Genomic DNA, 27,183 nt, shown 5'->3' on the forward strand with positions numbered 1-27,183 from the left:
AGAGGATGGACTATGTCAATGAATAAATTAAAAGTCCCTGAATGCCAAGTGATGGATCTTACCTGGGCCACAGACATAATTCATGTGGTCTACATCTACTGAAAAGCTGGGAGATTCTACATAAGAATCTAGATTTCCTACATCCCTGAGGGCAAAGGTCAATAGGAATGGAAGCCATTTCCCCATAAAAGCAGGCATGCACTCTCCAGTTCACCCTAGTCCCTGAAGTCATTTAATTTATGCAGATCTCCATTTTTTTTCTTTTTTTTTTTATAAATTTATTTATTTGGCTGCACTGGGTCTTAGCTGCCACATGCGGGATCTTCATTGCAGCATGCGGGATCTAGTTCCCCGACCAGGGATTGAACCTGGGCACCCTGCACTGGGAATGTGGACTCTTAACCACTGGACCACCAGGGAAGTCCCAGAGAGACATACCTGTTACTTTGTACCTTAAAAAAAAGGGGATATATATATATTTTTTAAAATTTTATTAATTTAATTAATTTATTTATTTTTGGTTGTGCCAGGTCTTAGTTGCGGCATGCATGTGGAATCTAGTTCCTTGACCAGGGAACAAGCCCTGCACTGGGAGGCGAATTCCTAACCACTGCGCCACCAGATCAATTTACATAAATCAATTATTCTAGTGTAAAAGCTTTGGTGCTTCAATATATGTGAATACCACTGAGCTTCTAAAGATGAAAATTCTGGGGACTTCCCTGGGGGTCCAGCGGTTAAGACTCCACCTTCCAATGCAGGAGGTGTGGGTTCAATCCCTGGCTGGGGAAGATCCCACATGCCACGTGGCCAAAAAAAAACACTATGTCTGTAGTGATAGTTACTCTGTAACTCTGTAAATACACCAAAAATCATTGAATTGTACAAGTAAAGCAAGTGAACTGTATGGTATGTAAATTATAACTCAGTAAAAATTTTTTAAAATCATAAAAAAAGATGAAAATTCTGAAATGTTTGCTATAAATTGTAAAATGTTTCCTACCTCCCATTTCAAGAGTTAAATTCCCAAGCCATTAAGTAGCAGTAGTAATAATAAACAACAACTTACATCAACACCTCCAAACAAATCAAAAATATAAGTATTTGGATAAGTGGTTTCTTGGGTAAGTTTCCTCTCTTCAGTAACAAATGCCATAGCCTCCATGGAGAGAAGAGGAGAAATTTCCTAGTGAAATAGCATACAGAAAGACATTCAGTTTAGCATCCAACACAAACCAGACACCAAAACACCAGTTTGCATTTTAGTTACAACTTGAACTCCCATGAGGTCAAAGACAATGAACCATAAAAAAAAAATCTTACAGAAAAGCTGATACAATAAAAGTAGTTGTAATAGTAGTAATAGCTAACTTATTAAATGCTTATTATGTACCAGGCATGGTTCTAAATACTTCATCTATTACCTATTTTAATCCTCACAACCCAATGATATAATAGTAATTTATCAGCCCAATTTTACAGATAAGGAGACTGAGACACAAAGAAGTTGTCCATGTCATACAGGGTATGTGACAGAGTCAGGACTTAAACCTAGGAAGTCTGGCTCCTGAGTCTGTGCTTACAAAAGAAAGCAGAACTATTTGGGGTGAAACAGGAGATAGGATAGGAAGAATATAATAGGGCCCTACTCATTATGCTCCCTTCTCAGGAACCTCGAGGGAAGATGGAACACAGTGGGCTAGAGCAGTAGTTCTCACACAGTGATGAGCATCAGAATCATCTGAAGGGCTTGTTAAAACCCAGACTGCTGGGTCCCACCTGCAGTTTCTGATTTAATAGGTCTGGGGTGGGGCCTGAGAATGTGCATTTATAATAAGTCTCCAAGTGATACTGATGTTGGTCCAGGTACCACACATCAAGAAAAAGCAAAAAAAGAAAAAGAAAAAGCAGAACCCTCTCTTATGGATAACCTATTATATGCCAAGCACTGGGTTTCTATACTTTAGCCCATTTAATCTTTAAAACAATTCAGTGAAGTGAGTGTAGTTTTACAGGGGAAAAACAAAATCACAAAGTTGTACAAGATCACATAATTAGTAAGTGACTGAACTACTTTCTCTGGGTTTCATTTCTCTCATTTATAAAACTAGAATGTAATTCTGCTGGCAACATGGTACAATGGAAACTGGTTTCAGGAATAAGACAAATCTACGCTCACAGCAATAATAGCCACGTGACTTTGGGGGGGTTATGCTGAGTCTGTTTTCTCAACTGAAAAAGGGAACGGAGAAGACATCTGGATTTGCCTGCTCAGTATCTCCTTTTCTCTTCCTCAGGCAATAGCCCTACTTCTGTGGAGGAACATGAGGCCACACACAGATGTCAAGATAAGAAATGGACAGCCTAACTCTATTTGGCCCCTCACTTCACATCTGTGCTTTCCGATTATGTGAGACAATAAAAGATCTTTTTCGCTAATCTGAGTGTGTTACTGTTACCTGCAATCAAAGTATTTTGGACTAATATACTAATACCACCCATCTCACAGAGTTATCATAAAAATTAAATATGCCTGGTACACAGTACATTTCAAATAAGTATTTGCTGAGTGCATAAAGAAATGATGATCACATAGCAAGCACTCAAAATATTAATTTCCCTCTTTCATCTACCTCATATCTCAGAGATTTTGCAGGAATCAAATGAAATAATGCCTTATTTCTTGCAAAATGTTTTCAACCAAGTGTAAGACACTATTTCTATCCTAATCAGACTGTGAGAAGATCAAGAACACAAAATGCCTTCTTTTTAATTAAACTTTTATTGGGGAATGATTTTCAACTTACAAAAAAGTTGTATAGACAAAACATCTCTTCTTTTTTTTTAAGATTTATTATTAATTAATTTATTTATTTATTTCTGGCTGTGCTAGGTCTTAGTTGCAGCATGCAGGATCTTCGTTGAGGCACGCGGGATCTTTCGTTGCAGTGTGCAGGTTTCTCTCTGGTTGTGGCGTGCGGGTTTTCTCTTCTCTAGTTGTGGCGCGTAGGCTCCAGGGCACCTGGGCTCTGTAGTTGTGGCACGTGGGTTTCAGAGCACGTGGGCTCTGTAGTTTGAGGCATGCAGGCTCTCTAGTTGAGGCACACGGGCTCAGTAGTTGTGGCAAGTGGGCTTAGTTGCCCTGCAGCATGTGGGATCTTAGTTCCCTGACCAGGGATTGAACCCGTGTCCCCGCCAGTGGTAAAGGCAGATCCTTTACCACTGGACCACCAGGGAAGTCCCAAACGTCTCTTCTCAAAGGTACAGACTAAACTTTTTGGCCCTATTATATATACATATTTTTTTTTTTTGCAGTACATGGGCCTCTCACTGCTGTGGCCTCTCCCGTTGCGGAGCACAGGCTCCGGACGTGCAGGCTCAGCGGCCATGGCTCACGGACCCAGCCACTCCGCGGCATGTGGGATCTTCCCAGACCAGGGCATGAACCCATGTCCCCTGCATCGGCAGGCGGACTCTCAACCACTGTGCCACCAGGGAAGCCCCTGGCCCTATTATATATATATATATTTTTTTTCCTATTATATTTTTAAATGACTTCTTATGCAATATAACAAACAGAAATTCACCTCTGAAAAACATTATATCGTTTCATTATGATCAAATATAACTTGCATGGGTTTTAGCTACATTAGAGCCAGTAATCTAAATTCAAAGTTGGACCCACCTCCCCAAGCTGAAGTCTGACCTACTAAATAAGAAACTCTGCCGGTTGGGCCCAGGACTCTGTTTTAACAAGCCTTCCAGGTGACTCTGATACACACTCAAGATTGAGAACAACTGCCCTAGATGTCTATGCATTCTTTCCATCCCTCTCCCAACCACCAGGCCCAGTCCCTTCATCTTTATATGCTAGTCATAATTATCAACAGCCACAAGGCTACTTCTTGAACCTTCAGCAAAATGGGATCTTTTAAATCCTGTTGAAAAAGAAGGTAACCTAATCCCAGGGCACAGGCCTCCTTAATTAAGCAAGCACTGATACAAAACAAATGTGAATAAAACCCAAAAGTATATACACAGGAAACTTAATGGTGATTATCTCTGGGTGGTGGGGGATTATTGGTGATTTTTATTTTCTTGTTTGCACTTTCTCTGAACTTCCCAAATTTTCTATAGCTTATGCAATAAAAACAGACTATTTTAAAAAGTAGGTGGAAGAAGAGAAAAAAAACAGACATCTTGTATCATCTGGAGACCCTGAATGCAGTCCCTCCAAGTCCCCTAACAGTTACCTTGAGGATGTTCTGGCACTCAGTGAAGTCACTGTGGAGGTGGCTGGTTGCATACAGCTTAAGGAGCAGCTGAGGAATTCCACTCCATTTGGACTGTTTGTCCCTCTCCGTCAAAAAAGTTTCAGTGAACTGTGATGCAAAAGAAAAAAAAAAAAGAGGAAAAGTTTACTGGTGAGGAAAGAACTACTAGCATATACAGCAAAAGAGAGCAGCTGGCTCCCAAACCCACCCAGGACAAATAATTCAAAGGTCTTTCTAGAAACGTTCAGAAGTTCCCCAACAGCCTGCAAGATAAAAGTCCAGCTCCTTGCTCATGATACACACCCTTCCTATTCTATCACCTACTTTCCTCTCTAGCTTCATCTCTTTCCCAGTGCCCGCTCTAGGCTCCAGACGTACATGTTCTCTCTCTGTGCCTCTCTGCACATGCTTTTCCCCTGCCTACAGAGCTGTGTACCTGTATATATGGTATGCCACCTGTGCGGGGAGAAAATAAACCTAAGGTCGGGGCAAGGTGGGTAATTATTTACACACACTCATATACAGTTGACCCTTAAACACACGTTTGAACTGCGTGGGTCCTCTTATATATGGGATTTTTTTCAATAGTAAATACTACAGTACTACACAATTGGTTGAATCCACAGGTGCAGGGAAACTGCAGGTATGGAGGGCCGACTCAAAGCTATACAAGAATTTTCAACTGTGGAGGGTCAGTGCCCCGACCCCCTGTATTGTTCAAGGGTGAACTCTACCACCACAGAACATCTTTGGATGTCTTTTCTATCTGGAAAGCTCCTTCTCCTCCCTGTCTTTTCTACCCAGAAAGCTCTTTCTCCTAAATGCAAGCCAAAAAACCAGAAATTTTCCTTGATAGGCCTTCCCCTCTCTCCTTTCTAAGAGTCTAGGGCCTTATCTAACATTTATCGGATTGTATCATAATTACTGGCTCATTTGTCCCCCCTCCTGCAGACCACAAGCTCCTTCAGAGTAGGTACCAAGCTGTGTTTATTGTGCACACCTTCTTTCTCTCAAAGAATGCCAGACACAGATCAGACACTCAGTAAATGTGTGAAGGCATGAGCAATAGCCTAGTCTAACGACAGGTTCATTAATCAATATGGCAGTGTCTACTTTGGGGACACAGCACTATCAGGTGCCAGAAGTCAATTATTTTCATGTACACTTGTCCCTCAATTAGATCAAAAGTTCACTGTAATTTATTACAGGACATGCACGTCTTCAATAACATCTTAGCCTATCCGGACGCATATCAGTCCTATGAGCTTGAGCAAGTCCCATTATTCTTCCTGAGCTTGTTTTCTTAGATTGTAAAAATAAGATAATACAGGGGTAATGGGAGGTAATGAGATGTTTGTGAAAGTAATTTGTATTAGGGTGAACCATAGGAAATTACCACTTCCGTAGGTCTAAATGATTATCAGAAATTTTATATACTTCAAGCAAGCTCAAATCAACTATGAACCCAGAACTATGAAAAAACATCTTTCCCTTCCTTGAAAGGAAAGAAAGAGAAGATGATAATGGTTTCATGGGACTCAGCAAAAGCATTGCTGAGACAAATTTATAGTTATAAACATTTATATTAAAAAGGAGAGAGGATCTCAGATGATCTTATCTTCCACAATAAGAAACTAGGAGAAAAAAGGAATAAACCAAACCCAAAGCAAGCACAAGGAAATTAAAAAGATCATTGCAAAAATAAGTGATATAGAGAAAAGAAAAATAACAGAGAATAATCAACAAAATCAAATTTGGTTCTTTGAAAAACCAACAATATTGAAAACAGTTACAGTGACCAACTCACACTGACTCAACTATATTCAGGAATGAAAGAGGGGACAATACTACCAATTTTAAGGAAATAAAAAGGTTTACAAGGAAGTACTAGGAGCAACTGTATGCCAACAAACTACGTAACTTAGGTGAAATATACAAACTCCCAGAAAGACACAAACAACAGAAACTGACTCAAGAAGAAACAGAAAATCTGACATACCTACAACAATTAAAGAGATCAAATTAGTAATTTAATAGGAAAGGAAGAAAGGGAGGGAGGGAGCAAGGAAGGAAGGAAAGAAACTACCCACAAAGAAAAGCCTAAGTCCAGATGCTTCACTGGTAAATTCTACTGAACATTTAAAGAGAAATTAGCAAATACTTCACAGACTCTTCCATAAAACAGAAGAGGAGGGAACAGGTCCCAACTCATTCTATGAGGCTACTATTATCCTGATACCAAAACCAAACAAAGACATTAACAGAAAACTTATAGAACAGTATCTCTGATGAATATAAACACAAAAACGCCCAGCAAAATAGCTGATCCTTGAACAACATGGGGGTTAGGGGTGACAACTGCCCATACAGTTGAATTTTACAATCAGCCCTGTATCAACGGTTCCACATCCACAGATTGAACCGCAGATCATGTAGTACTGCAGTAAGTATTTATTGAAAACAATCCACGTATAAGTGGACTCATGGAATTCAAACCTATTGTTCAAGGATCAGCTGTGCCAGCAAACCAAGTCCAACAATATGTAAAAAGGATTATACAACAGACAAAGCAAGATGCATGTCAGGAATGCAAGGTTGGGTCAAACATGAAAACTAATCAATGTAATCAATCTGATAAAGGGCGTTAATCAAAATTCCACAGCTATCATCATAATTAATGGTGAAAGCCTGAAAGGCAAATATATTGTAAAGGCTGAGGATCAACCACTTAAATAAGCTATATGAAGATTAAAAGACAAACAACTGTAAAGTCACCTGTAACTATAATAAACAATAAAGGGATAAACATAAAGATATAAAACTATGACATCAAAAACAAAATGTGAGGGAGAGGAGTAAAAAAATGTAGATCTTTTAGAATGCATTTGAACTTACATGACTGTTAGTTTAAAACAAGTCAATACAGTTAAAAGTCAACATATGAATGTCATAGTAACCACAAATCAAAACCTAAAATAGATACACAAACACTAGAGAAAAAGGAACATAAGCATGCCACTAAAGAAAGTCGTCAAACCACAAAGGAAGAAACTAAAAGAAGAAAAAGAGAACAGAGGAGAACTACAAAAACAACCAGAAAACAAGTAACTATAGGGACTTCCCTGGTGGTGCAGTGGTTAAGAATCTGCCTGCCATTGCAGGGGACACAGGTTCAATCCCTGGTCCGGGAAGATCCCACATGCTGCGGAGCAATTAAGCCCATGCACCACAACTACTGAGCCTGAGATCTAGAGCACACACGCCACAACTACTGAAGCCCACGTGCCAAGAGTCTGTGCTCTGAAACAAGAGAAGCCACTGCAATGAGAGGCCCACGCACTGCAACAAAGAGTAGCCTCTGCTCACCGCAACTTGAGAAAAGCTCACATGCAGCAACGAAGACCCAACGTGGCCAAAAATAAATAAATTTTTTTAAAAAAGGAAAGAAGGCCCTGATCGTTTAAAAAAAAAAAAGTAACAATAAGTACATACAAGGCAGTAAGTACATACCTATCAATAATCATTTTAAATGTCAATGGACTAAATGCTCCAATCAAAAGACATAGGGTGGCTGACTGGATAAAAAACCAAGACCCATCTATATGTTGCTTATAAAAGACTCATTTCAGAGCTAAAAACACACCTGAAAGTGAGGGGATGGAAAAAGACATTTCATGCAAACGGAAATAACAAGAAAGAATACTCATATCAGACAAAATAGACTTTAAAGCAAAGTATATAACAAAAAAAGAAGGGCATTATATAATAGTAAAGGAATCAACAGAAGAGAGAATATAACACTCATTTACATAGATTCACTTAATACAGAAGAACCTAAATACATAAAACAAACATTAACAAACATAAAAGGAGAAGTTGACAATAACACAATAACAGTAGGGGATTTAACACCTCACTTACATCAATAGACAGATCACTGACACAGAAAATAATGAAACAGTGGTCTTAAATAACATATTAGACCAGTTGTACTTAATAGGTATCTACAGGACAGTCCATCCAAAAAAAGAACATACATTCTTTTCAAGTGCACATGGAACATTCTCCAGGAAAGACCACATGCTAGGCCACAAAACTAGTCTCAACAAATTTAAGTGCATAGATAATGATGTCAAGCATTTTTTCTGACCACAACAGTATGAAACTAGAAACCAATTACAAGAAAAATGGGGAAAAAACACAAACAGGTGGAGACTAAAATAAACTACCAAAAAACCAATGGGTCACTGAAGAAATCAAAGAGGAAATCAGAAAATACCCAAAGAATGAAAATGGAAACACAACATTCTAAAATCTGAGATGCAGCAAAAGCAGTTCTAAGAGGGGAGTTTATAGTGATACAGGCCTATATCAAGAAACAAAACAAAAATCTCAAATAAAGAACCTAACCTACTATCTAAAGGAATTAGAAAGAAGAACAAACAAAGCCCAAAGTCGCAGAAGGAAGGAAATAATAAAAATCAGAGAGGAAATATATAAGAGAAACCAAAAAAAAAAAATAGAAAAGACCAATGAAACCAAGATCTAGTTTTTTTTAAAGATAAAACAAAACTGTTAAGCCTTTAGCCAGAAAGAGAGGACCCAAATAAACAAAATAAGAAATGAAAGAGGAGAAATAACAACTGATATCACAGAGATACAAAAAAATCACAAGCGAATATTATGATCAGTTATGTGCCAACAAGTTGGACAACCTAGAAGAAATGGACAAATTTCTAGAAACATACAACCTTCCAATACTGAATCAGGAAGAAACAGACAATCTGAACAGCCTTATCACTAATAGTGTAACTGAATCTGAAATTTTAAAAACTTCCAGCAAACAGAAGTCCAGGACCAGACAGCTTCACAGGAGAATTCTACCAAACATATAAAGAAGAAATAATACCAAACTATTCCAAAAAATTGAAGAGGATGGAACACTCCCAAATTCCTTCTACCAGGCCACCATTACCCTGATATCAAAACCAAAGACATTACAAAACAAAATTACAGGCCAATATTTCTGATGAATATAGATGCAAAAATCCTCAACAAAATACTAGCAAACCGAATTCAACAATATATAAAAGTGATCATACATCATGATAAAGTGAGATTTATCCCAGAGATGCAAGGATGGTTCAATATCCGCAAATCAATCAGTGATACACCACATTAACAAAAGAAAAGGATAAAAAAATCACATGATCGTCTCAATAGATACAGAAAAAGCATTTCACAAAATTCAACATACATTCATGATAAAAACTCTTGTCAAGGTTGGTAATACAGAGAACATATCTCAACATAATAAAGGTCATTTATGACAAACCCACAGCTAACATCATACTCAACAGTGAAAAGCTGAAAGATTTTCTTCTAAAATCAGGAAAAAGACAAGGATGCCACTCTTGCTACTTCTATTTAATGTAGTATTGGAAGCCATACCCACAGCAATCAGACAAGAAATAAAAGGCATCCAGAGTGGAAGGAAAGAAGTAAAACTGTCACTATTTGCAGATGACATGACACCATATATAGAAAACCCTAAAATTTCCACCAAAAAACTATTAGAATGAATTCAATGAAGTTGCAGAACACAAGATTAACATACAGAAATCTGTTGCTTTTATATACACTAATAATAAACTATCAGAAAGAGAAAACAATCACACTTAAAATCATACCAAAAAGTATACCTAGAAATAAACTTAACCAAGGAGGTAAAAGACATATACTCGGAAAACTATAAAACATTTATGAAGGAAATTAAGGTTGATACATAGAAATGGAAAGATATCCTGTGTTCTTAGATTAGAATGATATTGTTAAAATGTCCATACATCCAAAGCAATCTACAGATTTAATGCAATCCCTATCAAAATACCCATGGCATTTTTCACAGAACTAGAACAAATTCCTAAAATTTATATGGAGCCACAAAAGACCTTGTATTCCCACAGCAATCCTGAGGAAAAAAGAACAAAGCTGGCGATAACACAATCCCTGATTTGAGACTATACTACAAAACCACAGTAACCAAAACTGCACAGTACTGGCACATACATGCAGACACACAGATAAGTGGAACAGAATAGACAGCCCAGAAATAAACCCCCACACTTATGGTCAATTAATTTACAACAAAGGAGAAAAGAATATACAATAAGAAAAGACAGTCTCTTCCATAAGTGGTGTTGGGAAAACTGTACAGCTACATGATAAACAATGAAATCTGTAACAAACACTGTAAAACAACTATACTTCAATAAAATAAATTTTTAAAAAATTTGAACATTTTCTCACACCATATAAAAAATAAACTCAAAATGGATTAAAGACCTAAATGTAAGACTGGAAACCATAAAACCCCTAGAAGAGAACACAGACAGAACACACGTTGACATAAATCATAGCAGTATGTTTTTGTACCAGTCTCCTAAGGCAAAAGAAACAAAAGCAAAAATAAATAAATGGGACCTGATCAAACTTAAAAGCCTTTGCACAGCAAAGGAAACCATCAACAACATGAAAAGGCATAACCTACTGAATGGGAGAAAATATCTGCAAATATATGACTGATAAGGTATTAATATCTAAAATATATAAACAGTTCATACTACTCAAATCAAAAAAACAAACAACCCAATTAGCAGAAACTAGCTTAACATTGTAAGTCAACTATACTTTAAGAGAATACAGGAAAAAAATATAAACAACCCAATTTAAAAATGGGTGGAAGACCTAAATAGACATTTTTTTCAAAGAAGACATAAACACGGCCAAGAGGCACATGAAAAGATGCTCAACATTGCTAATCATCAGAGAAATGCAATACAAAACCACAGTAAGATATCAGTTCACAGGAGGATGTGGAGAAAAGGGAACCCTAGAACACTGTTGGTGGGAATGTAAATTGTTTCAGCCAGTACAGAAAACAGTACAGATTCCTCAAAAAACTGAAAACAGAATTACTGCATGATACAACAATTCCACTATTGGCTGTATATCTGAGGAAAACGAAAACAGTAATTCAAAAAGAAACATGCACCCCAATGTTCATAGCAGCACTATTTACAATAGCCAAGAAATGGAAGCAACCTAAGCGTCCATCAACAGACGAATGGATAAAGAAGATGTGGTGTATATATATATACAACAGAATACAAGGTTGCAGGATACAGAATCAATATAAAACATACTCAGCAATAAAAAAGGATGAAAGGACCTAGAAGGTATTATGCTTAGTGAACTAAGTCAGACAGAGAAAGACAAATACTGTATATTATCACTCATATGTGGAATCTAAAAAATAAAACGAATGAATATAACAAAACAGAAACAGACTGAGATACTGTGAACTAGTGGTTACCAGTGGAAAGAGGGGAGGGGCAATAAGAGATACAAACTACTATGTATAAAATAAATAAGCAACAAGGATATTTTGTATAGAACAGGGAAATATAGCCATTATTTTACAGTAACTTTAAACAGAGTATAATCCGTAAAAATACTGAATCACTATGTTGTACACCTGAAACAACATGATACTGTAAATCAACTACACTTCAATTAAAAAAAGAAAAAGAAAAACTGGGGAAATCTGAATAAAGTATGGACTAAAGTTCAGGACCAGATGGCTTCAGAGGTGAATTCTATCAAACATTTAGAGAAGAGTTAACACCTATCCTTCTCAAACTCTTCCAAAAAACTGCAGATGGAGGAATACTCCCAAACTCGTTCTATGAGGCCACCATCACCCTGATACCAAAACTAGACAAAGATATCACAAGAAAAGAAAATTACAGACCAATATCACTGATAAACATAGATGCAAGAATCCTCAACAAAATACCAGCAAACCGAAACCAACAACACATTAAAAAGATCATACACTGGACTTCCCTGGTGGCGCAGTGGTTAAGAATCCACCTGCCAATGCAGGGGACATGGGATCGAGCCCTGGTCTGGGAACATCCCACATGTCGCGGAGCAACTAAGCCCACGCGCCACAACTACTGAGCCTGCACTCTAGAGCCTGCAAGCCACAACTACTGAAGCCCGCACACCCAGAGCCCATGCTCTGTAACAAGAGAAGCCATCAGAATCAGAAGCCCACGCACTGCATGAAGAGTAGCCTCCACTCACTACAACTAGAGCAAGCCCACACACAGCAATGAAGACCCAACGCAGCCAATAAATAAATAAATAAATTTATATACATATATATAAAAAGATCATACACCATGAACAAGTGGGATTTATCCCAAGGATGCAAGGATTCTTCAACATATGCAAAACAATGTGATACACCATATTAAAAATTAAAGGAAAAAAGCATATGATCACCTCAACAGATGCAGAAAAAGATTCTGACAAAATTCAACACCCATTTATGATAAAAACTCTCCAGAAAGTGGTCACAGAGGGAACCTACCTCAACATAATAAAGGCAATATATGACAAACCCACAGCAAACATCATTCTGGTGATGGTGTGGGTGAAAAACTGAAAGCATTTCCTCTAAGATCAGGAACAAGACACGGATGTCCACTCTGGCCACTATTTTTCAACACAGTTGCAAGTCCTAGCCACAGGAAACAGAAAGGAAAAAGAAATAAAAGGAATACAAATTGGAAAAGAAAAAGTAAAACTGTCACTGTTTGCAGATGACATGATACCATCCATAGAAAATCATAAAGATGTCACCAGAAAACTATTAGAACTAATCAATGAATTTGGTAAGGTTGCAGGATACAAAATTAATGCACAGAAATATCTTGCATTCCTATACACTAACAACAAAAGACCAGAAAGAGAAATTAAGGAAACACTCCCATTTACCACTGCAACAAAAAGAATAAAATACCTAGAAATAAACCTACCTAAGGAGGCAAAAGACCTGTACTCAGAAAACTATAAAACACTGATGAAAGAAATCAAAGATGACACAAACAAATGGAGAGATATACCATGTTCCTGGATTGGAAGAATCAATATTGTGAAAATGACTATACTAACCAAAGGAATCTACAGATTCAATGCAATCCCTATCAAATTACCAATGGCATTTTTCACAGAATTAGGACAAAAAATCATACAATTTGTATGGAAACACAAAAAAGACCCCAAATAGCCAAAGCAATCTTCAGAAAGAAAAACGGAGCTGAAGGAATCAGGCTCCCCAACTTCAGACTATACTACAAAGCTACAGTAATCAAGACAGTATGGTACTGGCACAAAAACAAATATAGATCAATGGTAGAGGATAGAAAGCCCAGAGATAAACCCACATATGTATGGTCACCTAATCTATGACAAAGGAGGCAAGAATATACAATGGAAACAAGACAGCCTCTTCAATAAATGGTGCTGGGAAAACTGGACAGCTACATGTAAAAGAATGAAATTAGAATACTCCCTAACACCATACACAAAAATAAACACAAAATGGATTAAAGACCTAAATGTAGGACTGGACACTGTAAAACTCTTGGAGGAAAACATAGGAAAAACACTCACAGATCTTTTATGTGAACACAGCAAGATCTTTTATGACCCACCTCCTAGAGTAATGAAAATAAAAACAAAGATAAGCAAATGGGACCTAATTAAACTTAAAAGCTTTTGCACAGCAAAGGAAACCATAAACAAGACGAAAAGACAATTCACAGAATGGGAGAAAATATTTGCAAACGAAGCAACAGACAAAGGATTAACCTCCAAAATATACAAACAGCTCATGCAGCTCAATATCAAAAAAAAACCAAAAAAAACCCAATCAAAAAATGGGCAGAAGACCTGAATAGACATTTCAGCAAAGAAGGCATACAGATGGCCAAGAGGCACATTAAAAGATGCTCAACATCACTATTAGAGAAATGCAAATCAAGACTACAATGAGGTATCACCTCACACTGGTCAGAATGGCCCATCAAAAAATCTACAAACAATAAATGCTGGAGAGGGTGCAGAGAAAGGGAACCCTCTTGCACCATTGGTGGGAATGTAAATTGATATAGCCACGGTGGAGAACAGTATGGAAGTTCCTTAAAAAACTAAAAATAGAACTACCATATGACCCAGCAATCCCACTACTGGGCATATACCCTGAGAAAACCATAATTCAGAAAGACACACGTACCCCAATGTTTAATGCAGCACTATTTACAATAGCCAGGACATGAAACAACCTAAATGTCCATCGAAAGATGAATGGGTGAAGAAGATGTGGTACACATATATAACAGAATATTACTCAGCCATAAAAAGAAATGAAATTGGGTCATTTGTAGAGATGTGGATGGACCTAGAGTCTGTCATACAGAGTGAAGTAAATCAGAAAGAGTAAAACACATATATATGGAATCTAGGAAAATGGTACAGATGAACCTATTTGCAGGGCAGGAATAGAAAGGTTGATCTAGAGAACGGACATGTGGACATGGGGGGGGAAGGGGAGGCAGGATGAATTGGGAGATTAGGTTTGACATAAATACACTATCATGTGTAAAACAGATAGCTAGTGGGAACCTGCTGTAGCACAGGGAGCTCAGCTCGGTGCTCTCTGATGACCTAGATGGATGGGTTGGGAGTGGGAGGTCCAAGAGGGAGGGGATATATGTATACATATAGATGATTCACTTCACTGTACAGCAGAAACTAACACAACATTACAAAGCAATTGTACTCCAATAAAAAATTATGTTAGATAAAAATAAAACGAATGAATATAACAAAACAGAAACAGACTCACAGATACTGAGAACAAACTAGTGGTTACCAGTGGAAAGAGGGGAGAGACAATAAGAGATGCAAACTACTATGTATAAAACAAATAAGCAATAAGGATATTTTGTACAGCACAGGGAAATATAGCCATTATTTTATAGTAACTTTAAATGGAGTATAATCCATAAAAATACTGAATCACTATGTTGTACACCTGAAACAATATGATATTGTAAATCAACTACACTTCAAGTAAAAAAAGAAAAGAAAAATTGGGGATATCTGAATAAAGTATGGACTTTACTTTTAAAAAAAGTGAAAGCCTGAATGAGTTCCCAAAATGATCAAGAAAATGACACATACGTTAACCCTCACCACTTCTATTTAACATTGTACTAGAGATTCTAGCCAGAGCAACAAGGCAAGAAAAAGAAATAAGGGCATGCAGATTGAAAAGGAATTTGTAAAACGATATTTACAGATGCTATCATCTTGCATACAGAATATACTAAGGAACCCCTACACACACACACACACACACACACACACACACACACACACACAGAGCTAATAAATAAGTTCAGCAAGATTGCAGGATACGAAATCAATATAGAAAAATCACCTGAATTTCTATACACCTGCAATGAAGAATCCAAAAGTGAAAATAAGAAAGCAATCCCATGGGTGTGCTCAGAGCAGGGGTCTCAAGAAATGGCTCATCTGTTTACAACACACCCAACAGGAACCTGGGTTCACTGTGACAAGGGGCACAAAACTTGTGGCCTTCCTATGAACAAATACCCAATATGTATCCCCCTACACTTTTATGTGGCTACCAGGCAGGACCAGTGGGACAGGGCTCAGTACTGGAAGGAAATCTACAGTATTTAGTGGGGGAGTTTGCCACCTAGAGCCTGTCTGGTCCATGCATGGGTGGGCCATGAGTGGTCTTATAGGCATTAGGGCTTTGGACCCCTATTTTCAAGGAAAAAAGAAAAATAGATTCCAACTATATGCCATCCTGGAAAAGGCAAAACAATGGAGACAATAAAAAGATCAATGGTTGCCAGGAGTCTGGGGGGAGAGGGGAGATGAATACACAGAGTACAGATGTTTTTATGAGTGGTGAAAATACTTTGTATGACATTATAATGATTTTATGTCACCATACTTTTGTCCAAACCCATAGAACGTGCAACACTATTCACTTCATTATAGTGAACACTAAGATGAACTAGGAACTTTGGTGATTATGATGTGTCAGGGCAGTTCAGCCTTGGTTAAAAAAAAAAGTCTTAAAAAGAATTAACACGCAGGGTAGACGTTTTTGGCAAAATTTTGTTTCACTTTTATATATGTATACATATTATATATGTGTGTGTGTTGGACTGTGATATAAAATGTACTTTTTAGATTAAAAAAATTGCCAGCTACTGTATTTATACTGGCAAATAAAAGCACAAATTAATCTCAAAAAAAGAGAAAGCAATCCCATTTATAACATCATCAAAAATAATAAAGTACTTACGAATAAATTTAACAAAAGGGATACAAGACTTGTACAATGAAACTACAAAACATCATTGAAAGAAATTAAAGAAGTAAAGAAAGCCTAAATAAATGGAAAGTCATCCACGTTCAAAGATTGGAAGACTTAATATTTCTAATATGGCAATACCCTCAATATTGATTCACTGCAGTTCCTATCAAAATCCCAGATGGCTTCACTGCAGAAATTGACACTACATCTAGTAACTACTCACTACACATTCTTTGCAAGTACACAGAATGTTTACAAAATGACCAGTTGCTAGGCCATGGAGCAAATTTCAACATATTTAAATGAACTGAAATACAAACTATGTTCCCTGACTGCAGTGCAGTCAGCCTAAAATCTGTAACAGAAAGATAATTATAAAACTCCAATGTTTGGAAATTAAGAAATACCTCTTCTAAAAAATGCATAGGTCAAAGAAGAAATCAAAGTAGAAATTTGAAAATATTCTGAAATAAATGACACTGAAAACACTACAGATCAAAATTCGTGGGGTCCAACTAAAGCTATGACTAGTGGCCAGGATAAATTTGATACCAAAACCCCGTGAAAGGAAAATTATAGGCTACTTTCACTCATGAACACAGAAGGATAAAAATCCTAATAAAAAAATTAGTGAATCAAATTTAGCAATCTAAGAAGGATGAAATTTTGAATCAGAAATTCAGATTTGGTTTAATATTTGAAAATTGTACTCAATGTAATTCACATTAATAACACAAGGAAAACAATTATATGAACATCTCAATGCAGAAAAAGCATTCTGATAGAATTCAACATCATAAACTCAAACTCAGAAAAGAAGTGAACTAATAACAGTATCTACAGAACATCTTCAGCAAACATCATACTTAATGGTTAAATGTTTAAGGCTCTCCCTCTTAGATCAGGAACATGCCAATTCAATTCACTGTACTGGAGCATCCCAAACAGCACATTTAGGCAAGGGAAAAAAAAAAAAGATGTAAGATTGGAAAGGATAAAAGCTTCATTTGCAGATATGATATTCGCAGATGACTGTATACATATACAATCCAAAATAACCTAAAGGTAAAGTATTAAAATATAGAGCAATATAAATGCTGAAGCAATAGAAAAATCAATATTGTTTTTATCTTACAGCTATCGTGAGAAGACGCAATTTAAAAAACACTATTTACGATACTATCAAATCATGTCAAATGCCAAGTAATAAATCTAACAAAAGTTATGCAAGACCACTATATAGAAAACTACATACATAAGACATTATCAAGAGAGATTAAGGGAGACTAGATCAGAGAAAAAGAGGAGTAAGGGCAGGAGAGAGAGAATGAATGTGTTGTACTGAATAGAAGGCAATCCCAATCAAAATTTTTTTGTAAAAATGTACAAGCTCATTCTAAAATGTATATGGAAATGGCAAAGGGGCTAGAAGAGCCAAAGAAATCTTGAAGATAAGTAGGAGAAGCTACTCTTCTGATTCAATATTCTATAACCAAAATCAACACACATAAAGTTACAGAAAATAGGACAATGTGATTTCAGTGTAAGGGTAAATGGACAGACCAGAGAAACAGAACAGACATGAAACAGATGTGAAAACAAACACTACAGAGCACTGGAAGGACAAAAAAGACTTTTCAATAAATAACAGGTCAACTTGGTATCTCTATTGAAAAGCTCACACCACATCCAAAAATAAATTCCAAGTGGAGTGTATGTTTAAATGGAAAAGGCAAAACAATAAAGTTTCTAGAAGATAAATAGAAGGGTAGGCAAAGATTTATTAAACAGAATACAAAAAGCACTAACCATAAAGGAAAATAGTTATACAATGAGTCGTATTAAAATAAAGCACTTCTGCTCATCAAAAGATCTTTTTAGAGACTAAAAAGGCAAGCCACCAAATAAGAGAAGATATCTGCAAAACATCACCACAAAGGGCTCTTATCTAGCGAATAAAAAGAACTTCAAATCAATTAAAAAAAAGAAAAGAACGAAAAACCCCACCAGAAAAATGTGCAAAAGATTTGAACAGGTAATCCACAAGAGAGAATGTCCAAATGGCCAGTAAACTTCTGAAAAGGTGCTTAACTTCATGAGTCATGAGGGAAACACAAACTAAAACCATAATGAGATTCTACTGCTCACACACTAGAATGACTAAAATTAAAAAGACTGGCAGCACCATAGGTTAGCGAGAACATGGAACAACAGCAACTCATATACACTGCTGGTGGGATTGTAAATTAATACAACCACTTGGGAAACTGTTCGGCAACAGCTGCTGATGCTGAACATATGTATATCCTATAACCCAGCAATTCTACTTCTAAGTATATACCCAAAAGAAATTGTGCATCTACACATCAAGAGACATGTACAAGAATGTTCACATAAGCATTATTCACGATAGCCAAAAACTGGAAAGATCCCAAATACTCATCAAAAGTACAATGAATTAACTGTGGTTTAATATCACAGAATACTATACAGAAATGAAAATGCATGAACTACAGCTTCACCCATCATCATGGATGAATTTCACAATGTTGACTGAAAGAAGGCAGACTCAGTACAGTTTGATTCTATTTACATAAAGCATGAAAACTAGTACAACTAAATGCAATGTTGGAAGTTGCATTGGGCTGTTATTTTTTGTGCATTTTTTTGTATATTTCAACACAAAAAGTTTTGTAAACACCTAAAACAAAATAATCTGTATGTACTGATTATGGAAGGATCTCTAAAATATATTTTAAGGGAAAAAAGCTGGATGCACAACAGTGTGTATAGTATCACTTGTGTAAGAACAAACATATAGAGACATATTTGCTTTCCTAAGCTTAGATAGAGAGATACACAAGAAATCAAAACCATAGCTGCCTCTGGGAGTAGAACCGGAGCGTGCTAGTAGAGGTGGTAATAGGCTGTTTGCAAGGGAGACTTATTTTTCCCTGTAACCCTTTTGTTACATGTGCATATGTTATCTACTCAAAAGAAGCACCTCTGGCAGGGAGGACTGACATGAAAGGGGCATTAAATGTATTGGTAACTCCTCAAATTTGGTCGTGGGTACATGTTTATTGTTGTAACACACTGGCATTACTTATTACAGCTTTTCATAGGTCAAATATTTAACAATAAACTTAAAAAAAAAAACCCAAGTATCTGCACAATGACAAACTGTGTATGCTCAATAAATGTTAGTTACCCTCCCCACTCTATTCCCAAATATCTAAACTTATCTCCCACCTATGTCCCACAGGAGCACTTCACTTTCTCTTCCATCTTCTAATGGCTGGTTATGAGGACTTTCTCAGTGGTGTTCTTAGCGTTATAAATACCTCTGCTACTGTTAAAATTCTACTCATTCTTCAGAACCAACTCAAGTCTCACCTATTCCATGAAGCTCTCCAAAGCAATCACAGCTCGAACTTCACAGGAGAGAAAATGTCTTTCAAAAATAGGAAGATCCTGGGCTTCCCTGGTGGCGCAGTGGTTGAGAGTCCACCTGCTGATGTAGGGGACACGGGTTCATGCCCCGGTCCGGGAAGATCCCATATGCCGCGGAGCGGCTGGGCCCGTGAGCCATGGCCGCTGAGCCTGTGCGTCTGGAGCCTGTGCTCCGTAACGGGAGAGGCCACAACAGTGAGAGGCCCGCGCACCACAAAAAAAAAAAAAAGGAAGATCCTAAGAGAACACTTAGTGCAATCATTTTGCAGAGGGGGTTAGTTAATGTCAGGTGATAGACATGACTTTATTTTAGCTGTTATATATTTTAATGTATATCTACACAAAGTGTACCCACAACGAATAAAAAGAAGGACTTTCATCAATGCATATCATAGTTAAATTTCAGAATAGCAGAAAGAGAGATGATCCTAAAAATGCTTAGGGAGTGAGGAGTGGGAAAATAGGTCATGCACAAAGGACAGGGAATCAGAACAGAACCTCTCAACAGCTACACCAAATACTTAAAGACAATGGAATAATATAATGCCATTAAAAATTTAAGGGAAAATAACTTCCAACTTAGAATTCTATACCCAGCTAAACTAAATATTCAAGTATAAGAATAAAAGACATTTTCAGACACGCAAGCTTCAAAAAAAAGTTCCCTCCCATGTAGGCTTTCTTAGGATGTTACTAGAGAATGTACTCCAAGAAAAAGGAAAACAGGATTCAGAAAACAGAGATCCAAAACATGAGAAAAATAAATAAAATGCCCTGAATTTGGTGAAGGGAAATCCCAAGAATTCAGCTATACAGCTGTTCTAGCAAATAACTAGTGCAAATTGCAGGACAGAGGGTTCCAAGAAAGATTTCTTAAAAAAAAAAAAAAAAAGTAGGAGTTTTAGAATTTGGGAGTAAATTGTAAGTAAACAAAAAGAAAAGCAAATTTTATAAGGATGATTATACTAGTGAAAGAAGCCAGACTCAAAATGCTGCATATGGAATGATTCCATTTCTATGATAGTAAAATGGCATTAACAGAATAGAAAACAGATGAAAAGTTGCCAAAGGAGGGCGGTGAGGAAGGGGTGACTACTACAAGGGAATTTCTAAATCCTAACTGTAGTGGTGGCCACACAACTGTGTGTGCTTGTCAAGACTTGTAGAACTATACACTGAAAGGGTGAATTCTACTATATTTGTGTCTCAATTTAAAAAGTAGGGGGAGAAAGGGCAGCTTTTAACTCTAAGAAAAACAAATTATACAGAACAAATACAATTGTTGTATACTATATGGCTCTGCTAAAAACAATTATATCTCATCACTATCATCATAATGTAAATACTTAACACCAACAGTCAAAATTGATATAACTACATAAGGAGAATGATGGAGACCAAATGTGTGGCACAGGGTGCTGTGAATTAAATCCTAATCTCTACAAGAGGAAGAAAATAGATAATCTCTAAAACTGTAAAGTCAAGAAAGAAATAGCCTTATAAGCATGTTATTTAGAATGCTGGCTTTCCTGTTTCCTGGACTCTTCCTCTACAAAAGAAAACAGCTACAGTGTGGGCAGTGGTTGCCTGGGGAGGGTGGAACTTGGGGGTGAAAAGTCGGGGCACTGCTGTTATTTGTTACAAGGTTCATGATACCCAGAGATCCTCCAAATTGTATTCAAAATATTCAACTTCACATGGAATTTCTTTTACTACTACTAGTTTGTCTCACAAGGCATTTACTCTCATTTAAAAATAAACATCTGGGGCTTCCCTGGTGGTGCAGTGGTTAAGAATCCGCCTGCTGGGGCTTCCTTGGTGGCGCAGGGGCTAAGAATCCGCCTGCCAATGCAGGAGACATGGGTTCGAGCCCTGGTCCAGGAAGATCCCACATGCCGTGGAGCAACTAAGCCCGTGAGCCACAACTACTGAAGCCTGCACTCTAGAGCCTGCGAGCCACAACTACTGAGCCTGTGTGCCACAACTACTGAAGCCCGTGTGCCTAGAGCCCGTGCTCCTCAACAAGAGAAGTCACCGCAATGAGAAGTCTGTGCACCTCAACGAAAGAATAGCTTCTGCTCGCTGCAACTAGAGAAAGCCCATGCGCAGCAACGAAGACCCAACACAGCCAAAAATAAAAATTAATTAATTTTTTTAAAAAAAGTATCCGCCTGCCAATGCAGGGGACATGGGTTCGAGCCCTGGTCCAGGAAGATCCCACATGCTGCAGAGCAACTAAGCCCGTGCACCACAACTACTGAACCTGCGCTCTAGAGCCCGTGTGCCTAGAGCCTGCGTTCTGCAACAAGAGAAACCACCGCAGTGAGAAGCCCGCGCACCGCAAGGTAGAGTAGCCCCCATTCGCCACGACTAGAGAAAGCCCGCATGTGGCAACGAAGACCCAATGCAGCCAAAAATAAATAAATTTATAAATAAATAAATAAGATAAAAAATAATCATCTGGATTTTGTTTTCCTGGTGAACAGCTGAGTAGTGTGATGAAAAGAGCCACCATCCAGGCATCTTCAAAGTTGAATTTTTGGCAGATGTTGTATGGGTTTCTTCTCTCGGAATACTTGTGGTTTAACAGTTTACAGGAGTGATAATCTCTTACATCATGCTGCCTAAGCTGTCAACCTGTTTAGTGAATGTGACACTTCCAGTTTTCACTGACTTATTTTTGTCTTTACTGCTTTTCTTTTTAAATAATTAAAGGCTGAATTCCATAAACATAAAATGTATATCTTACTTGTTTAGTCCTAAGATATCTAATGCCTCAAAATGCATTAAGTGCAAGTAAATACCCTTCTTAAAGAATAATGAAGATTAAATTCCTTTAATTAATGAAGATTAAATACACTGTTATATTATTCTGATAAAAAACATTAACCAATGAATGCTTGTATCTACTTTAATAGGATTTAATATAAGAATGAATTTTATGGTTTGCGAATACAAAAACTGTTTAAATATTATTCATATTTTTAATTAATGAGAATTTATCCTATCTACAGGGTTTCTGATATCAAATTATCCTTGACAGGCAAAGAGACTGTATTTGACTTGAACCGCTAGGTTTCAAATGCTAATGCTCAGAACAAGGTTAAAACAATTGTGCCAACTGAAATTTAAAAAAAAAAAAAAAAGAGTCAATCTAAAAAAATATATATGAAGTAACACTCAAGTAGAATTTAGATATGCCAAAAATCACGAAGGACGCAATGACCGGAAATTTGGGAAACAAAACAGGATGCCAGGGGCTTCCCTGGTGGCACAGTGGTTAGAGTCCGCCTGTCGATGCAGGGGACGCAGGTTCGTGCCCTGGTCCGGGAAGATCCCACATGCCCCAAACAAAACAAAACAAAACAAAAACAGGATGCCAAAACCTAGCCTGTGACCAGATTGCCAAACTGAAGTAGTATCTGTAGGTGCGGTAGGTCATGACCTGTGTGAGCTGCTTTGCCTAGTCTATCCCTTTCCCTCAATTCCTACTGATTGTGCAGTCTCGTGCACCCCTGGAAAGGAATCTGGATTTGATTCCAACTGCAATGGGATGCCATTGGAGGGTTTTAAGCAAGGGATTATAAGATCTGATTTGCTTTAGGGATCAAATGTGCTGATAAATGTGAACAGGCTCTGTAAATGCTAAAGCATCATACCAGCATATTTTATTACCTTGATAGAGGTCAAACTGAAAGGGAGAGATGAAAATAAGGAACATTAAAATCCAAGTAGGACAAGGCCCATTCTAAATCATGTGGCCTGGGGTCTTCTCCCAGGCTTCTCTCAATTTCTGTTTGGGACTTGAGGAAGATCAGGTTTGGTGGAAGAGGAATTAGGAACTGTATTTGCCATATTAAGTTTGAGGTGACCATTAGACGCCTAGGTGGAGATCCTGAGAAAGTATCTGGATATATCCAACCGGAGCTAAAGAGAGAAACCAGGATGGAAATACAGATTTAGGATCTATCAGAATATATTTTTGCTAAAAACGATAGTTGCTAATCTTTATAGCATGCTTACTATATTTTAGACACCATTTTAAGTGCTTTATGTGTATAAACGCTCTTGGTCCTTACCACAGCTTTAGCAGGTTAGGTCCCATGATTATCTCTATTTTAAAAATGAAGAGGGCTTCCCTGGTGGTGCAGTGGTTGGGAGTCCGTCTGCCGATGCAGGGGACACGGGTTCGTGCCCTGGTACGGGAGGATCCCACATGCCACGGAGTGGCTGGGCCCGTGAGCCATGGCCACTAAGCCTGCGCGTCCGGAGCCTGTGCTCCGCAACAGGAGAGGCCACAACAGTGAGAGGCCCGCATACCACAAAAAGAAAAAAAAAAAAAAAAGAAGAAGAAACTGAGGCATAAAGAGATTAAGCTACTTGTCCAAAGACACATAGCAAGTATGTACCAGAGCTGGAACTCAAACCTAGGTAATCTGACTCCAGAACTCCTTAAAGCCATGGGACTGTTTGGGATATACAAAGAGACAGGACTGGGGAAGAGGAGGACAGAGCCCTCACATACAGTATTTCAAGTCAAACAATTTCCTGAGTCCTGAAGATCAAGTGACTGGCACTGTTTCAGGCTCTGCACACACAAAGAAAAATAAGACACAGTCTCTCAGGAAGCCCACTCTGATGGCTATGAGCTGATGGCAACTATTTACTGAACATTTACTATGTGCCACACACTGGCCAAGCTTTTTAGATATGTTATTTCACTCCTCCTAACAGCCCTATGAGGTAGATGTTACTACAGCCATTTTAGAAATAATGAAACTGAGGTTCAGAGAGGTTAAATAATATAACCTAGTTATAAGTGACAGAACTAGGATTCAATCCAGGTCCATCTTACTTCAAAATCTGGTCTTTTCCAAGGAAATCCTGTTACATGCTACAACATGGATGAACCTTGAGGATATTATGCTAAGTGAAATAAGCCAGGCACAAAAAGACAATGTATGATTCCACTTATATGACGTATCTAAAGTAATCGAATTCATGGAAACAGAAAGTAGTAGAATGGTGGTTACCAGGGGCTGGGGGAGGGGAAAAAAGTAGTTGTTTAATGGGTTGAGTTTCAGATTTGCGAGATGAAAAAATTCTGGAGATCTGTTTCACAACAATGTGAATACTTGACACTACTGACTGCACACTTAAAAATGATTAAGAAGGTAAATTTTATGTGTTTACAACATAAAGAAAAAAAATTTTAATCTGGTCTTTCCAAGTATACCACATGCCATAATGGATATGCTTACTGTGCTATGGAAATACTTGTGAGGATATAATTTATTCTGCAACGTGGGGGTGTAGCAAGGAAGAGATCAAAGAAAGTGACTAAGAAAGGACACATCTGAAAGATGAAGTTCCCCACTTTATCTTCACTATAGTTTTGGGAAGGTACATCCATCTCAACCTCTGAAATAGCTCCCATTCCTGTCTGTATACAACTACTGATTACCACAATAACCAGACTAGATCAGGCTCAAGAACATTCCAGCACCTTCTATCTGGTGAGCTTCTTCAGTCTCCTCCCATTTCAAGTCATCCAGCACTGGAAACAAATTAAGTGTACTAAATTTCCCCATTCATTAAGTTAAAGAACTTCCGTGGCTCCCTATTGCCCTCAGAACATAGAGGATTATCAAGACGAGTGCTTAGGAGCGAATTACCTAATTTTTCTGAGCCTCAGTTTCTTCATCTGTGTTGAGGTGAGTCCCGACACTTGGTTCAAAAGATTGAGAATTAAATAAAGACACTGTATACCTTGCACAATGCTTGATCCAAAATATGTGCTCAGTAAAGGTGAGTTAGTTCCCTTTCTGCCCATTCCTACATACCCAGCTCAGTAAGGGTCTTTGGGTTAAAGGATAGAGCAAGTATTTCCAGAATCTTAAGGCAGACAGAGAAGAATGCAAAGGGAAAAAAGTTGCTCATCTATGGTTAACTGATGTTCAGGAAAATACTGTTCACCCAGAACTGCTTCTTCATCTGTAACCCTCTACAAACACAGACCACCTGGTCTTTATCTTATATTCTGTCCTTTTAACCATATGAGTAATATTGAAGTGGTTCAAAATTAAGTTCATATATAAAGTTATACTGTGAAAAGTCTCACTCTCATGCTCTCCCTCATCTACCCAATTCCCACTCCACTCCCACCAATCACTTTATTACTATTCCTGTATTTACTTTAAAAGTTTCTTTACGCAAAAGCTATCCTTAAATTAAGCCAATGCTTTACAGGTGTGTTTGCAACGTAAGTTCTGGGAACATGGGGGCGGAGGGAGTAGAGGAGTGAGCAGCCTAGGTTTATTCATCCCGCTTTACCCTAAAGCAGTGTCCTTCATTCATTCAAAAAAAAAATGCTAATCATATATTGGGCACTATTTAAGCCAAATACCAAGTATAGTATTAATATTAACTGATTACTCTTCAGCTTTTTACTGTGCACCAGAAATGCATATAACGCTTTTACACAAATCAGGAAACTGAGGCACAGAAACGTAACTTGCCCAAGCAAGAGAGAGCAGGGTTCTGAATCCAGGCCTGACTCCAGAGCCCTAGCTCTTTACCATGACGCTCTACTCTGGCAAACCAGATACAGTCCCTGCACCCGCTGGAGCTCAGCCTAACGTGGGATACAAGCGAGAAAAAGGATAGACAACAAAGAAATATGTAATTACAGACTAAGAAAGTAATGTGGACGGAACGAATTCAGGGCTGTAACTGAATAACAATGGGGACCCACTTTTGAAGAGGGAGGGTTGTGTCGAGGAAAGGCCTCTCTGAGAGAATGACATTTATGATGGCTTGGGAACCGTTTGGGGTTTGCAGTGATGACCCACCGCCCAAGTCACGGGGAAGAAACTCGCGGCCCGTAGAGGCTACAGCAAACTCGCCCAGGGTCCCCCAGACGTGCAGACGTGGCGCAAGGAAGGGAGGATCTAGGAGCTGGGCCTAAGACTCGTACACGCCATCAATGCCCGATGCAGCCCAGCCCTGCTCGGCCCCTAACCCGGAGCCTCTAGCCTGCCGCTGCCCACTGCCCCGCCGCAGCTGACAGCGTCGCGACAGCCCACAGGGAGGCCCCGCGGCCAGCCAAGAGGGGTCGGGCCCGTACAGTGGCGGCCTGGAAAGGCCTCTTGCCCGGCCCCCCCGCCAGCTCCCGCCCGGTCC

The 27,183-nt window shown here is 38.2% G+C and overlaps 1 protein-coding gene and 1 non-coding gene across 4 annotated transcripts in view; one reads left to right on the forward strand and one right to left on the reverse strand.

The window, feature by feature from the left end:
- TRPC4AP (transient receptor potential cation channel subfamily C member 4 associated protein) overlaps window positions 1-27,183 on the reverse strand; it is a 78,019-nt gene that overhangs the window by 50,592 nt on the left and 244 nt on the right. For all 3 annotated transcript variants that reach the window (XM_024742890.1, XM_024742889.1, XM_024742891.1), the window contains exons 2-3: window positions 4,254-4,382; window positions 1,070-1,186 (exon numbers count right to left, since the gene is read on the reverse strand). In XM_024742890.1, the coding sequence (XP_024598658.1) occupies window positions 1,070-1,186; window positions 4,254-4,382 (246 nt within the window). The remainder of the gene's footprint in view (window positions 1-1,069; window positions 1,187-4,253; window positions 4,383-27,183) is intronic.
- LOC112398630 (small nucleolar RNA SNORA11) lies at window positions 15,690-15,818 on the forward strand. Its single transcript, XR_003003037.1, has one exon. It is a non-coding gene; the product is annotated as a small nucleolar RNA SNORA11 (small nucleolar RNA).

This window comes from Neophocaena asiaeorientalis, unplaced genomic scaffold (assembly GCF_003031525.2).
Source record: "Neophocaena asiaeorientalis asiaeorientalis breed wild unplaced genomic scaffold, Neophocaena_asiaeorientalis_V1.1 scaffold82, whole genome shotgun sequence".
Classification (NCBI taxonomy): Eukaryota; Metazoa; Chordata; class Mammalia; order Artiodactyla; family Phocoenidae; genus Neophocaena; species Neophocaena asiaeorientalis.